The sequence below is a fragment of the Charadrius vociferus genome, unplaced genomic scaffold, assembly GCF_000708025.1.
Source record: "Charadrius vociferus isolate BGI_N301 unplaced genomic scaffold, ASM70802v2 scaffold179, whole genome shotgun sequence".
NCBI classification, from domain to species: Eukaryota; Metazoa; Chordata; class Aves; order Charadriiformes; family Charadriidae; genus Charadrius; species Charadrius vociferus.
The window spans coordinates 2,035,503-2,052,183 of NW_009650072.1; the positions used below are offsets into that span (position 1 = coordinate 2,035,503).

The 16,681-nt window shown below is 43.6% G+C and overlaps 2 protein-coding genes across 2 annotated transcripts in view; both read right to left on the reverse strand.

Moving 5' to 3' along the window:
* Positions 1-9,870, reverse strand: LOC104292629. Its single transcript, XM_009892038.1, has 9 exons — positions 9,544-9,870; positions 8,350-8,443; positions 7,450-7,581; positions 7,135-7,246; positions 6,470-6,543; positions 4,617-4,651; positions 1,594-1,929; positions 1,088-1,136; positions 1-296 (listed from the first exon to the last, which is right to left on the reverse strand). The coding sequence occupies exons 1-9, from the start codon at positions 9,868-9,870 to the stop codon at positions 1-3; spliced, it is 1,455 nt and encodes a 484-aa protein (XP_009890340.1).
* A 1,624-nt stretch (positions 9,871-11,494) lies between these two features.
* Positions 11,495-16,681, reverse strand: part of OSBPL5 (oxysterol binding protein-like 5) — a 63,997-nt gene continuing 58,810 nt past the window's right edge. The window contains 5 exon segments of the mRNA XM_009891998.1: positions 11,495-12,827; positions 13,883-13,997; positions 14,612-14,726; positions 15,901-16,039; positions 16,572-16,666. Of these exon segments, the coding sequence (XP_009890300.1) occupies positions 12,692-12,827; positions 13,883-13,997; positions 14,612-14,726; positions 15,901-16,039; positions 16,572-16,666 (600 nt within the window). The 3' untranslated portion in view covers positions 11,495-12,691.

Sequence of the window (16,681 nt, forward strand, 5' to 3'; positions counted from 1 at the left end):
TTAATCTGTAACTTCTACTTTACTAATAATGCTATTACTTTTTAAAGTGTTCAATATGTTATCATAAGCCTTGTTATCTAGATACCTTAACTCATCCAGTAACTTAATAATCGATTGTTTCTCTCCCAGTGAGTTTTTCCAGGTAAGAAGCATCTGATAAGATTGCTCTTCTGTATCGTTAGGAAAGTCACAAATAATTTTATCAATATCATTTTCCTGCAGATGAGTTCTCATAAGCCGCTTCCATTTTTTCAGGGGCACTTCCTTTATGAAGGCAAAAAAGCTATCTCTCAGTTCTGAAAGAACAAACACACAACACACATCAGCTTAGGTTCCAAAATATAGCTAACATACATGTTTTCTCATTGATTTTCAGCCAATATATCCACAGACCAAACAGCAGCAGCAAGGCCAGGTTTGGCATCTAAATAGGTTTCCTACTCAGTGATCTTAGAAGAAGCTAAAGGTACCAGTCTACGTATCTCAAAAGTAGTCTCTTAAGATGAGAAACTATTCAGTAAAGGTGGTTTTGAGGAAAGTTTCATTCACCTGCATGCCTTCACTTAAGCTTAGTATAGCTATGCAACAGTAGACTTTAACCACTTCACTATGCCACTGGTATAGGTTTGCCACACCAAGAACAGCATGAGCAAAACCCGTCGCTTGGTCATCCAGCACATCAACTTGCTGGGTACTGGCAGGTGCATGGAGACGCAATGTGGTCTTCCGTGTGAGCAGACATTTGACAGAAAGAGCTCCTGCTCTGACCTGCACCTCACTCATTAAAGCAGAGTACACTTCTGCAATGCAGATTGGTTTAAAACATGCAAAAAAATTTGTACCATTCTTATTCTTAAAAGCATGACTGCATTATACCCCTGTGCAGAAAAGCCATGCTTTAAAGTAGAACAATTCACCACAGGGATTACAACTTCTCTCAATCCTGTTTCAGCATATTTTACAATAAACTGAAAGCCATATAGCTCTAAGCAATATTCATTAGCATCCCTACACTATTCCTTAAATAGACTAAAGTCAACAGGTAGAAAAACAAATTCCAAGTCTTGCCAATTTATGGAATACATACCTTTTTGAGAAAGATCTTTAACAATTATTCGATACTTTGGGTTTCGTACCTGTAATACAATGTGGGATCATTACTCCAACAGATTAGAGCACTTCACTCATGATTATTCCTGAGCTACTTGCTTCCACAGCACACACACCAATGAGGGGGAAGGGGACAGATTTCACAGCACAGCTGAAAGTATTGAGTATAGAAAATCGCATGCTGAAACAGTCATGCTACTAGCTCTGAAGTGAAGCAATAAGGCAATGCATGCTGCTATTGCAAAAGAATAGCTTCTGTGTAAATATTGAACAGGGAGGTGAGAGAGGCAGAGCAGATTAAAGGAGGGACTGAAGTTTGCTTTCCAAGATATCACTTCCTATACTTTCTGTTACATCTCTAAGGCAAGGCTTCGTCTTCCCTATCATTCTGCCTGAAAACAGCATCTATCATTCAAGCAATAGTTAAGAACTCCACTGAAATTACACGTGTATCATGTAATAGTTTCACACACATATGCTTACCGTACGATTTGTTGGTATCCTACTGCTTGGTACATTAGAGGGGGCATTCTGATGAAAAGCAAGATTCTGCCCAGTTTTTGCTGCTAGTGAAGACTCAGTGATCCTCCTGCAGTACCTTTCCATTTGGCGCCTCCAGCCCCTAGGCAGGATGGTGCCCCGCTCAGAAAGCGCAATTCTGTTTTCCTCTGGTGATGGCTTTTTAACTTCCAAGTTAAGGTGGGTTTGCACTTGGCCTTCTGGGCTCTCACCAGAGTTCTTATCCTCTGGGTTGGCTGTATTATTTGCAGGTGTCTCCACTTCTGGTAAAATGAGGCTTTCAGTACTGCCCTCAGACTCCTGTAGAGAATAAAAACACATTTTAAGATGTTTCACAGGTAGGCCTTCAAGGACAGTCTGGAGGAAGAAAACAGAATACTTGAAGTCACCAGATATCAGAGAAATAATAGGAGAGCTACTAATTTGGCCAAGTTACAAACATGCACAGCTACAGCCTTTATAGACAGACTTTAAATGGTTTCGGAGCCTAAACTCTCTGCTTTGCTGTCTGTTCTGCTCCCACTGCACAGGGTAAGGCTCACAGGCTACCTCCACAACAAATGCAGGAAACTTTTCCTAATGTTTTCACTGGCAAGTACTACTGCTTGCTCCTCTCTAGGTATGGAAGGTATGCACCTGTCCTGAGGCAGGAGGAAATTAAATTGCCTTGCTGCACCTGAGCTGGCTTAACAGCAACAGAGGCCTCAAACCTATTGTTGCATCAAGGCTGATGCTCAGAGCTTTCACAGAGCTGGTAATTGCACATCAACTCCATGTAAGTGCACTAGCTTGGGCTTTTTTGGCTGGATTAGTTTTTCTGGCATATTCACAAACTAGAATCAGTTGAAAGAAGCCATTAAGCACCAGTGCACATTGCATCGCTTTTGCAAGGGCACAAAGAGGAAAGTGAGTGAGGAGGGCTGTGTCATTTTTTGCTTTGTCAATACATTAAACAAGTATGTGCCAGGGAGTATAGCTCCAACTCATCAAGAGCAGTAAAAGTAGAAAGCAGACCAGCATCTATCTAGCATATCAGCTAGTGCTAAAACTGGAAAACTTCAGTAATTTTTTTTTTTTTTTTAAGGTGGGAAATGAGGGTGAGGAGTGACTGTTTTTCCAATAAGACTGTGTACAGCTCCCCCATGAGCGTAAGCCAGTGTGATTTCTGTTTGCACAAGGTCAGTGACCCAGGTGTGACATCACCATGTGACCAACATGCGTAAGCAGGGATGCGAGGGGAACCACCCCACACATCACACATGTAGTTGTACATTACATCATCCCCGTTGAATCCAGTTTAAGGGTGCAAACAGGTTAAACAAGTTGATTCTATTTATACAGAATAGTTCTTAAATAGGTAACTGAGCAATGGAAGGTACACAGCATGACTGACATAGCTCTATTTTGGAATGAAATAAAGCATCAGCAGTATTTTTTTTTTTTTTTTTTACACCAGTATAAGTTCCCCGATACTTTAGAAAGTAGAGTGTGTTGATGCTAACATGCCCAGTCTCAGGACTGCATCAGTGTAACTCTCCTTAGCAAACAAGTTTTTTGTTCCAGTAGCATGAACACTCCAAGCGTGCAGACATTGCAACTCAAGTCTGTGACAGCTCTTACATCAGAGCTTGCATTATTCTACTAGCATTTTATTCAAAATAAGGAGATGTTCTATTTGCCTATTCCTATGCTACAGCATTTTGACCAGATTTTGTGTCACATTTCTTCATCAGCTTCTACGAATGCACGAAGCGCTGCGTATCTGGCCAGGGCGTGGGGGGAGACACAACCCAACAAAAACCCATGGATGATTCACATATTTGAGCCACTTATGGACCTTGAAAAAGAGAAGAGTTTAAAGTGATGTTTTTAAACAGAGACCTTTCAATTCTGTTTCTTCAGTCTTCAAGTATTTGTGACATAATTAAGATGCATTTAATTACTTGAAATGTCTAACTAGTAAGATTAGACAAGAGCTAAAGCACCCAGTGAGTAGTGTAGGCATTGGATGGAGGTCAAGAAAGGCAGCAGGGAGAAGGTGCTGTACATGTGCTATGAGAGCCATCTTGATGCTTTTCTTACATACTCAAGACAAACATTTGTTTTACAGCTTGGCATTACACATCATTAACTATACTAGTGAAGACTGAGCTCATTTTTGCTTTGCTGTTAGCTAGAGAAGCTAAAGGTATGCTAGCTACATACAAGCTAGTCTTGTATTTGTCTTGCAAAATGCTATATTAGCAATAATATTTTTAGACTGAAACAGTAAGGTTTGAGATAGTGTTTGACTACAGGAGGCCAGGGTGAACATAGCTTTAAAGCGGAACACATGCCAGCAGCCAGTCTTAGCTTGGTAAATCATTTTCAAGGATTTACTTCTGAACTGGTATGCCCTGAGCCCTGAACCCCTTGTCATACAGGACTATCTAGGGCCAGGAAGTTAGACTGCCAGGTCCTGGTCTGTAGCTTGTGACACAAGCGCAACGGCAGGAAGACTCAGTCACTTTACTGGATCAAGAGGAGCAAGTCTTATGAACAAATAGTGTTGTACTCAAAATGCAAGGAAAGCCAGAACACCACGATGCAGGGAAGTGATAGCTGATGTTGCCTGGGGAATACACGCATGAAGCAGCAAAGAACTAATTGCATCAAGGCATCACTTGGAGACAGTCTGAAGTGAAAGCTTGCACTCAGCCTAATTTTTTTTCCCCACTTTCAAAACATTCTAGCCACAGGCTCTGGAATGTTTCCAAGGGAAGTGCTGGAAAAGCCAACTGCAGAGGACACATGCAACTAAAGAATGCATCAGGCCCTTGCTAACATCTGGCCCTGTACAAATCACAACTTGTTGCATCACAGGAACGCAGCCTACCAGAGGTCTACAGTGAGACAAAAATTGAGAGCTGTGTATCAGGTACAATTAGGCAGTGCACAATTAAGCTGCAGAAAACCGAGATGAAACACTTGATCCACCATATACTTACCAGACCTTTCTCTGCATCTTTATCAGCTGAAGCAGCTGGAAAACAAGATAAATGTCAGAGAAACTTTTAGAAATTGCAGCAACTTAAACATTTCACACAAGATTTATATGCAGTAGACACATTCTTAACACAAACCAAAGCTCTAATACAAGCCATTTAGTTTCCTTAACCTGTCATACATTTCATGAGTACTACCCCTTAGCTTCCACCAACAGCACCATTGTGCCTTCATACAGGGGCTGAGGAGTCCCACTTGGACTCAAGTACTTGGGAGTACAGACCACAAGATGTAGTTTGGCTTTTAAGCCGCTCTTTCAACCTCCCCACCACCAGCTTAGGCTTCTTAGCATTTTTGTGAGCAAATTGCAAATTTTGCAATACAAAAATAGAAGGCAGAAATTGTCTTTACTGCAATATAATCAGTAAGACATGATTTGAACAAAGTTAACATTCAAAATTCAGAATAATTTTCAACATTATCCTAACTAAGCTAGTTGCAAAAACACTTTAATATGCAGTAGTGGAAAGAAAAGTTTCTCAGGAAAGCATGTCAATTTCCACTAAAGAAAATAAAATTAATTCACACAGGACTTACCAGCCTAACATTAATGTTAAGAGTCTCAAATGATGAAAGGGCAACAATTTGTAGAAAAATCTCCACAGCCACACATAGTGAATGAAAGTAGCTAATGATCTAATTAGTTGCTACTTTTTGCCCCATATGTTTGAGCTCACACACAGATTTTTCCTCACTCTGCAAATACGATGCAAGTAGATAGGAAAAGTCCTTAAATGGACCTTACGCTAACCTTGCTTTGAAGCAAAAGCATCTGTCAGCAAAGTAAGAAAGCTCACAGTTAAAGTTTATGCATTTTGTTTACTGAACAAAACTAGTCTCTGTTATACAGGAGTTACTTAATTGCTCACATACTAAGTGAGCTAGAGCTTAAACAGGTTCCCTGACAAGGTAAAACAAAAACCAGGGATAGCCTTAGTGCATGCTTTGCCTAGTTCTGGAAAGTTTACAGATTATAATCAAGCAGTTACCTTTATTACTCTTCAGCTTTCTAATTATAAAGAACAGCAACAAACCAGCAAGAACCACCAAAATAATCACACTAATCCAAACAAAAGCTGTGCTTCCTGCAGAGGGAAAAGGAATAGAATTAGTACTGAAGCGGCCTGCAAACAAGATATTCTGAAGTGCAAGTCTTCCCCGCTGTCCTAGAGAACAACCTAAGCTCAGTGCTAGTACAGTGACCCAGCTAGCTTGCCCTGGAAAAGGCACTGGGACTATCACCTGACCTGAAAGTGCAAGTACTTGTTTGCACTGCACATCCTTATCCCAAAGGCAGCAGAGGATTCTGTACATAGCTGCAATACAACTTCTACAAGGCTTTCTGAAGAGACATTTAAGAAGAGGGGGAAACAAGCATGCAAAGATGACAGCAAGCTTCAGGTGCTGTAGCCTTTGGTAGCATCAGTTCCTTCTTTCTCTAGGCCTGGCAGAAGCTATCTACCAGCAGAAGAGAAAGCTGCTCTATATACAGCTCTTCAGACACAGAAAACATGAAAGAAATCTTTGTATTATTTATAACTTTCAACAGTGTCACTGTTGCAACTTTGAAAACCCTGGCAACACGTGTAAACTTGTCACAGTCTGAAATTTACGATGGTTTGTCACTCCAAACCCTTTGAGAACTTGTCTCTAGCAAGCAATTCCCAGACCAAAATATAGCAGCTCTTGATTGTGTTACAGTAGTTCAAACCACTGTTTTACAGACTACTCTGATGTTATTAGCCTGAAACCACAGACCCAACAGACCAAGCTGAGTGGTATTTGTGTACCAGACCTTGATCAGGTAAGCCACATCCCAGGTCCGTAGTAGCATTGCAATGCTGCACAATTTCTTTCCCTTCCGGACACCTGAAGTGGATGGCAACAACACAGGGATGTATCAACATTTCCAGAGCAATATGCAGTTTTGCCCAGGCCTGATTTTTTTCAGGCAGAGCTTAGAGACACGAACAGAACATGCATAAAACTTTGTTAAAGTGCACCTTTAAACACCCCAAAATAAGACTACAAGATTAAATAGAAGCAAAGCAGGTAAAGCTCATGTATGTTAGCCTTTAAGTAACAGGAAAGAACCCCTACAGAGTAGATGCATTATTCATGCGCAGTTAGTTTCCTTCAACAGGTCATTCCACCTCCCAAAATTTTGGACTGGCTGCTACAAAGCTCATTCAAGTGTGTACGTGGAGAAGTACTAATCTGAAGACGTGAAAAGTGTAAGCTTACAGCCATAAGCGACAAGCACAACAATACCAAAATCCGTATCTTTCTAGGTCTCAGTCTCTCATATTTTTGACACCTAAAATTTAAATGCATGAATAATGCCATTTGGCTCCAGGGCAATTATTACAGCCTGTCGTGTTAGGTATTGGCACAGATTGGGCCACAGCTCTAACATTCCCTCAAAGGAAAACAGTCACTTATATTCATTATCAAACTTACATTGTACTGCATCTCTGACATATTTCACAGCCCTCAGCAGGGCAGAAATACCCTTGTTTGCATTGGCATTCAGTATCACGCGTCAGAGTACAGGGTCTCAAAGTTATCTGATCTAAAAATAAAATATAAGTTAAAAAGTAAATATAAAAGTTGTGACTCTACAACTGTGCAAAAATTATACTCGGGCCATAAAGGCCATTTATGTGCCAATTCAATATAGTCAATGACTGGAAATACGAAAAACCACAGCACCGGGCTTTCCACATTAAAGAAGGGGGAGAAGGGTTAAGGTTTCGTCAAAACTGTGCTTGGTACCATCTTTGCACTGTCTGCATGACAAGCATTCTTCCAAGCCGTTCTCATGGGCGGTATAACCCTCTCCTTCAGTGCAAGGGACACATCTTCCTCTCAAGTGCGGAGCACTGCAGTGCTGAGCAACATAAGTACCTGGGGAAGAGGAGAAGCAGCAGCAGTCTCAAGGGATCATTTAACAGGATGTTACAGCACAAAGCCATTTTTGGTAAAAGGTCAACACCTCCTCGCAAGCGAGCAGTGCACCACGTGAACTGAGTGACGCAGCAGGCACGTTCGCAGCTTGCTGCTCAGACAGGGAACGGTGGCAAACAAGGCACCCAGCCAGGACACACCGAGGACAAGGATGACTCAATGTGGCAGCTCAGAGTCACCTATGGGGCCAATGCCATCTCCTCCGAAGGGGCATGGCAAGCACAGTGAGAATCGTTCATAACAATTGCTCTGAATTATCTCTAAATACACCAAAGAGCCCTCCGATACAATCTAAGGGCAGGGTGCTTCTTGGCACAAAACTTGTTAACTCTGCACACATTGAGCAAGGAGGGGAGAGCAAAGGCAAACCAAAGTTTTACCTACAGATACAGAAATGTCAGAATTCCCCTAGCCCCGGTCTTTGTGCTAAAGTTTGGGGTTTTTTTTCTAAAAAACATTTCATACTCAACAGTGGGCAGAGGTTTCCTGGCTTGCTGCCAAGGCACCTCTCCCAGTCATCACATATTGCGCAAGGGGCTCTCGCTTCAAAATGGAATGCCTTAGCAGCACCAAGAAGTCACCGCAGCTCCAGCTTGGCTTACACTTTCACTGGATGCAGTGTAAAAACCAGTACTGACGCAGTCATCTCCACAGGGGAAAAAAAAAAAAAAAAAGGCCGTTATCAACTATAACGGCCTGAAGTCTTACCTGCTGGACAAGATACACAGCAGTGACCTTCATGTAAGTATTCTCCCTCCCCGCAGTCCTGTGCTCCTGTTCCAGGCATTATCAGTAGTGTAACCTACAGCAGAGACAAGCAGGTGTTTGAGTGATTCAGCCTCCCAGGACACGATAACCATCTCGGGGAGATGTTCCTGTAAAGACTTGAAAACACACTCAGAACTTCATGGGAAGCCACAAAGGAAACCCAAGCTAATTTCTGTAAGTGTGCCGTTCACAGCGCTAATTACAATCACAAAGCTGGGGTTAGAGCAGCACTGTGCAGCGGCTGGCGGGTTTTCGGCAACTATTGCCCCAGATCCCCACCTCCATTTTAAACTTCTGTTTTCTTTTTACTAATTCACTGCAATTGAACTTCAGAGGCCGAGGTTTCTGCCTTGTGCAAGGGATTCCTTTCTCCCTCCTCCCGTCTTTTTAATTCAGGAGGGGCAGTGTTAGTCTTCCTCCAGCAAAACGGAGGGAACGCCCCAGAAACCTCATCCAACATTTCTCGCTGGCTCTGTAATCTTCATCAGAAGGCAAGTAGTTGAGTCATTAACAAAAATAACTTACTGTAGCCACAGAAGCATTAGATTTTTTTTTTTTTTTTAAAGAAACCCGCGGGACGCACATCCCTCGACAAGCCTCCAGCGGAGCGGGGATCAGCTGCCCAGCCTCCCAGCACCGGCAGGCCGGGCGCTTCGCAAGGAGACGAGAGGGAAGCCCAGACGCCGCGGGTTTCGGGCCACCGAGGTACAGCCCTCACTTAGAACACACGCGCGAGAGAGAAAGTCCTAAAACAGAAGCAGGAGGAGGGGAAGGGACGGCCGCGGACCCCGTTGCCAGCGGTGGCCAATTTCTAAACCGAAACCGACAGTCCCCACCCCCCGGCTCCCGCAGCTCCGCTCATTCAATTCTCTTCCCCGAGGCACCAAAAGTTTTCCCCATAATCGCGTAGTTGAGAAAACCACCAATTTCACAATTAGATAACACGAGCACTATTAAAGAGCTCACACCCGACTCGTAATTTTCTTTTTTTCCGAGGAGAGAAGGAAGGGCTGGGTTTACCCCCACGACAGCTGCGCTTCCTTATCGTTTTAGGTTTAGGAGAGCTGTATTAACTCAGGATTCCCAAAACTTCAGGCAACACGAACAACAACAAAAAAAGTTAAGTGACGTTACTAAAGTCTCTTGAGGAAAAGGAGGACAGAAAAACCCGCAAGGTTCCCCCAGCACCCACCAGCAGCAGCCCCGGCACCGCTCCGGCTCCCATAGCAGCGCCCGCCTCGGCACCGCTGCGCGCTCCGCTCCTCTCAGCGTGTCCCGGGGCGGTGCCACCGCTTTATCCGCCCCCGGGGGCGGGCCACCTCCGCCCCCGCCGCTCCGGGGCTTCAGAGCCCTCGCAGAGGAGAAGCGGGACAACCGGAGAGCGTGTGCTCCGACAGCACACTGCCCACCCACTGGAGTCAGGCGAACCACGTCGTGAGTTAGGACATTCCCTGCTACCATGCTTTGCACCTATTAGGAGCAGGAGGAAGCCATATTAGGAAATGGGCCGATTCGTGTGTCTCCACCCAAAGCTCAGGTGTTGCGGAAGGGCTACTCGCTGATCACGAAAAGGAGGGGCAAAAGATGGAAAGAGAATTTTTCCAAAAATGTGCAAACGTGGTGCATACCCGGGTTTTCTAAAGCCCTAAAAGGATTCTCAATTGTTTCAACAGCAGTTATTCCTCCTAGAGAAAGAACATTTCCGGCCATGATTTTCCTCAAAAACACCTTTCTCCCTCTGTGTGCACATAACTGGCATGTAGGAACATTCACCTCCAGATGTGGAAATAGGATTTAAATTAATGGCACAAGGATTTATAGATTGTTCCTTTTTGGATTATTTTTAATCCCCTGGGGCAGCAGCAGTAAATGTTGGAAACTCCTCCTCTGGTGATGCATAGTTTATGTAGGTTAATAGTTTCTTTCATTGAACTGCTCCTCTCGTGGTAACAATGTTTGTTTTATTTAGCTGCAGTAACAAGTCCCAGTGAAATCCCTGTGGGTGCGTAGTTTGGTAAAATGGAAACAATCCAAAGAATTTCAAGCATTTGCTGTACACCTACTGAAGGCTTCCTGTTGAGCGCTGCTGCTCTTTGGCTCAGGTGGGTTTAGGGATTTTTTTATTTTTCACTTTTTTTAGTAACTATTTCTCAAACCCAGAATACATTTGTACCCAAAAGATGTAAATATCCCTACAGAAGAGGAGAGGCCCCTATCAGTAACTCAGATATGTGGTCCCACAGGGGAATGTGTGCAACGAGGACAGCTGTGCTGACAGGCTAGAGATGTGCTGACTTGCTGAAGGATTCAAAGGGAGATTTAGACTGGAAATTAGCAGGCGTGTTTGCACAGCATTAGGAGCAAATGCTTTCAAGGTGCGTACAGGACTTTGCATTGCCAGGCAGGTACTATTAGCAGCTGGACATTCTTTCACAGGCAGAGGCCAGGGGGACCCCCTCTCACCAAGGTTTACACCGCATGTGGCACGGGTGAGACTTCCTCAGAAAGGAGTGACTAGGATGTCCTCCTTCAAAAAGGCACCCAATCTGGATCAGTAATGCTGACATTTTCAAGGATGATTCCTCAAGGATGAAGAATTGTTTGGTTTTCTGGAGACTTTTGCTAACAACAAAGTCACTCTCACCCTTTATTATTTGTGATCTATTTCTTGAATGTCAGCTTCCAGATGCCATCTCTTATCCTGTCCATGTCAGAGAGTTGTGGTTCTCTCTGTGGAACCATCTATTCTCTATCATCAAGTTACCTCCTTAATATAAAGGTTTTTATAAGTCCAAGACAAGTCTGTACATTGACATGTACAACAGTGAAAATCAAGACAACCACTTTTCTTTCTATTTTGAGGAAGTTGCTACAACTAGAAGACACACAGAATTTGAGCCAGAGGGGTATCAAAATGCTATTGCTGTTCTAACTTATGGCCTATGTCTGAGATTCTTGAAGGTCTTCTCCTGTAGTTTTTCCTCTAAAAAGCACGGCCTAAGAGTTGTTTACTTGTAAAATGCTATAAAACACAAAACTGAGTTCAAACACTCAAATAATTTGTCAGATAGACTGCCACTGAAAGTTGTGTGTTGTTTTATTTCAACATATCAAGCACAAACAAGTTTCCCCAAACTGGGGAATATGACGAGGAATGTACTTAAAAATTTGGAAACATTTACATTGAAAGATAGCCCAGACTGGCACCACCACTAAGTATTTTAAGGCTGTATATATAGCAGTACTTACCACTTGGAACTACTTCAGGCCAGAAAAGAAAGGCTTAGTATTGTCCGCAGTCTACAGAAAATATTGCAAATCTTTAAAAAATGGTGTAAAATAGGAAGACTATTAACAGAGTCGAACAATGCAGTGGCAAAACCCTTCCTCCTTCCTGACCTTTGACAATAAATGTGCCTACAACCGAACACATGTACACCTATATCTCTCCTGTCCTTCTCACCTATCCTGGGGCAGTGGATTCCTCTCTACAATGCTAGTGTGTGATATAAAACAGCCATATAGCAAATAATAACAATAATAGTAAGTGACCAGGTTTTACGAATAGGCATGTTTGACATTACACTCGATGGGCCCGGCCCAGGACACCAGTCAGCTCTGTAACCAAACGAGGAGCTTTCGCTGAATACTTCCCATTTCCTAAAGGAGAAAGCTCTCGGAAATTGTGCATATTTACAGTTCCTGTCAAATGGAAAATAAAACACATCCTGAGGTCCCATTCTGTGTGTGCTGACAAAACAGATCATGACTTAATATCCTGGGGGTGGATTTTTTGGACCAAGTGTGCTCCCTCCCATAATTAAAGGCAGCCGGACAGGGTCCGTGGACATCAGTTCTTTACAGCCTCCCAGCTGCACTACCTCATTCGTAGAGCTGTGACCCAGCCCAGCATGACTTTTCCAAAACACAGGGGGGTTTACCATTTTAGGGGTACCAATACTGCTGGGTAATTATTAATTGCATCAGAATATGACAAGACATAGAAAACAAATTGCACAATTAAAGCTACATTTGGCTTCAGCATTAAGGCCCGTACAGGTTAAGAGGTCCTTGAAGATGTACATGTAAAAGGCAAAAATGACATAATCTGCAGGAACAAAGTTTTGCAGGTTCTCAGGTCCTTTTTTAACCTCGTTTTTCAACTTTCTTCCACACCTCTGCTGCGTTGGTTCTAAAGTGCTTTGGTGCCTCGCTGGGCTCCTTGCGTGAGTGGCCCCTCTCCTGCAGCCAGTAATCATTATTGCTGCCAAACGTAGTGGTTTTATTTGAAGACATAATTAATGAATAGTTGACACGTAAGAAAGATGCAGAGGAGAAACCAACAGCGAGAGTCCAGGAGGAAGCTTTCAGAAGAGACCTTCCTGTGGAAGGACTTTTTGTTCAGAGCACTGAGGTTTCTGGAAAAGAAAGCAGTATGTTTATTTGTGTGTTGGAGGGAGGTGTGCATTCACACATGTACGCGTACCTGGAGCTTTCACACTTGGACTTCAGAAACACCCTCAGAGATACAGCGCCGTGCCTCGCAGACTTTACCCCCCACTTCTTTTTAACAGAAAGATAATTACTTCTGGCTGCTGCTGGATGTGGCAGAGCATGCTGGTTGGCACGAGAAGGTGTAAGATCGTAAACCCCAAGAAACCTCTTCATCCAGCACCCACTCACAAACCTACATCCTAACCTTCCCAAGTACATGCACTTGCCCTGGACACCCCCAAGAGCAACAGAGAAAAACTAAAGCCGTATCACCAATGGCTCCGGCATCCAGAAACAGTAGGCCTCATGTGAGATCCCACCCCCCTGAAGCCTCAAGACAGCTGGGTAATACTCCTCATGCAGAGGAGAATCAGCAGGGCTCCCTGGAGCAGATGTAGCAGTTAATACCTCCCCTGCCCTCCCCACAGGAGTCTGTGGGGCAAAGCCCTTTGCCAGCAGTAGGTTAAACAGGTGTGCTCACTGCTTACCTCAGACAGCAATTAGCATTTTATACTAAAAGCGGGAATTTAGTGCTTTTCACCCATGAAGCCCAGTTTTCAGACCACACACCTGCATCTCTAAAGCAAACTGGGCAAATTCATAACATACTTGATGAGAAGAGACACCCAACACCCCCCCCTTCTTGCCTGGCAGAGACTTATTTATAGCCAGGACCTGACCCAGCCCCTCCCAACTTCTGCAGCTGTTTTGCAGTTGGGAGTGCCAAGAGATGCTTAACATGCTGAGGTGATGCTTTTTGCCCCATAAAGAGTGTCTTAAGAGGAAGAGATTTCTTCAGTGTTTCAAGCAGGGGGTGGCTTTGCCTTTCCTGTGTGTTAATAGGTTACCTATTGAAACAGTTATTAACTGCACCCCTGCAGCTGGTGAGGATGCTCTGATGGTTGCAGTGGAGGACATAAATGCCACAGGTTATTTTTAGCCCATTAAGATCACTGATTTGATGAGAGAAAATGGTTACCTGTGTATGTCCTGTTGGGCTCTCTGTAGGGATAAGACAGCTGAATGAATTTCCTTCAGGTGATTCATTTCTTTCCCGCACTGAACGCACAGGCTTCCAAACCCTGCAGCAAAGTATTGAAGGACATTATGTTTTGCATCACCATCTCTGGTGGTGGTGCTGAATCACAAACCAGGTTCACTCAGCAAGTGGCTGGCTGTGATCAAATTGTCAGAGCCAGGGGGAACATTCTCATGAGGAAACATGGGGAGAAGGAGACAGGGGACAGAATCTTTCACCCTGAAGACCCAGGTGAACAGAACTGGCCTGGGGCCCCTTCTCAGCTCTCAGGAAACAATTATTGCAACATGCTCCCCAGCTGAGGGGAGGGGAATGGAGTGCTCACACCTGCCCCCATCTCTGAAACATTCAAGGTCACCTGCAACAAAGGCTGTGAAACGAGAAAGAGAAACAAAGCCTGTTCTCTATCTGTTGACTAGAATGTCAGTGTATTTTTCCAACATGTTTGCGCCAGGAATTAAGAAGCCCTTGTTGGCACGGATAGTGTAAGGCAGAAAGAGAAGTAGTATGGACAGAGAACAGAAGACCAGAACATTCTCTGTGTTTGTCTGTGGGCTATGGGCCCACGGTATTAACTGGGCCAGGAAATATCCCAGGGCTGGCTCAAGGAATACGGTACCAAGGGAAGAACATTAAAGCCTGACCCAGTGATACCCAAATACTTGCCATCGTCATCTGAGAGCTCCTGCACCGACTCTGGCGTTGAACAGCTGCTCTCTGTATTCTGGCTGTGGTTGGATGGCTGATCACTGGTTTTGCGGCGCCTGCAGTCTTTGGCAGACCTCTGGATAAAACAGGGATTAAAAGACTCGGTCACTGCCAAACTGAAGACTATCGTGTTTGGCTTTAAACAAAATAATTCGGGGTGCTGGGGAATATCTGTGAGATTGTGAGGTTTGATTGCTTTCTCAGCAACTCCTAGTAGTTGAACTCCTGGCAGCTAGTTAAGGATATTACACACATGCCCCATACAGAAGCATTTCCTCAAATGATAATACCCTTAAGACACTCATCCAAATTATTCTTGTTGTAGCTTTAACTGGCACATACTAATGATGAATTTTATAGTTCTTTTGCTAAGTTGTGTACCTGCCAATGAGATACGTAAGGGAAAGGGTAAAAAAAAGAAAAATTTAGGATAAAATTTCCTGGGGAAGATTTTTCAGAAGGTGCCTGAACAATTTAAACATCACGGAACTTTTATACCTAATTTCTTGATGCACTTTGGAAAGTTTCTCCATACCTCCTGACTGGGTAAACCCAACACATTGATCCAAACGTGTCTCACTAGAGGGTCTGAGAAGCAGCTACGAACCTCAATTTTCCGATTGTTTCAGAGACGTTCAGATTTGGGGTATTATAAAAGAAAAGTCTATGTTCATAATAATAAGATGGATTACGGTTAGGGTTAGGTTCCTCCATGTAATATGAATTACATCAAGCTAGTTCAGCAGTTCTACATTTACAAAGCATTTTATGAATGACATATATTACTCCAAAGATGAATGCAATTAAATGAGAAAGTATCATCCCTGTTTAAGGGAGAGGATGGAGAGAGGTTTCTTGTCTTGTCTAAGAGGCAAAGACCAAAACTGAAGTTGCAGGATCTCAGTTGTGTACTCCAAAACCTTGCTCACACCCTCACTATGGGAAGTTTTCTGCTTTAGAAACACAGAACAGTAAAGTTCAGCTCAGTCATGTGCAAAACCCAGTATAACAGTCACTGTCACTAATACTGTGTGGGAGAAAAATACCAAAATGGACACAATATGTCAACCAAGAATTGTAATTATTTGGAGTTAATGATGGTATAATATTGCAGGTATAGAGTCGTAAGCTATATTTACTGAACCCAAACCTTTCAGCCTATGCTGTGCTTACATGAAAATGCTGCAGAAAAGGGCCGTGTATCTTAACAGTCTTAAAGAACATTATATTCCCTAAACCAGGCTTTTTACCTTGTGCCTTGTAATTTGATTGTTTATGCATGTTGTTTTGTGGTTTGACATCCTTGTGGATAAGTGTCTTTCCATGGTCTGAAGTATCCCATTCTTCTCAAATTGGGCAATGTCGTTCAAAGGATCCCAAGGTCTTAAACTGTTGAAAACAAAGGAAAAAACGTCAGAAAAGCAAGAATCCCCCCGGTGCGTTAAGAACAATGCACCAATTCCACATGCATCAGGGCAGGCATTCACTCCTGGCACTAACAACAGTTTCGGCAGATGCAATGTGAGGAGTAACAGATACTTCCCTCTACATTCACAGTTCCTAGCGATAAATGAGGGGGGTTCAGTCTCCAGGGGCTTCACCCTTCTTGCCAGGGGAGAAAACAGTTGTAAACTCTGCTCACACAACACAGAAAATCTCTCCTAAATGATTCCACGTTTGATTGCAGCAATAGGGATTTGCACCAATGGCATACCAGATTTTCCATTGCCAAGACCTCATTTCCAGCTATTCCCTATTAGTATCAGGAATATGTATTCTAATAATGACATGGAGCTCAGAAAGAGCAAGCTCAGGGCATAGTCTGGGGAATGGCAGGACCCGAATTACAGGTCTGTAATCTTGCTTGTATCCATGGGGACTCAAGCGCAGTCTGTTCATAACCCCCAACCCCACCACTCACTCCTCGTATTTGTAGCGCCATTCGTTAGTCGTGGCATCATGCCGGAAGAGCAGTGGTTTCCATTCTGTGCCATTCTCTCTCCGCTCCCGGGCGGCCTTCCTCTGCTCCTC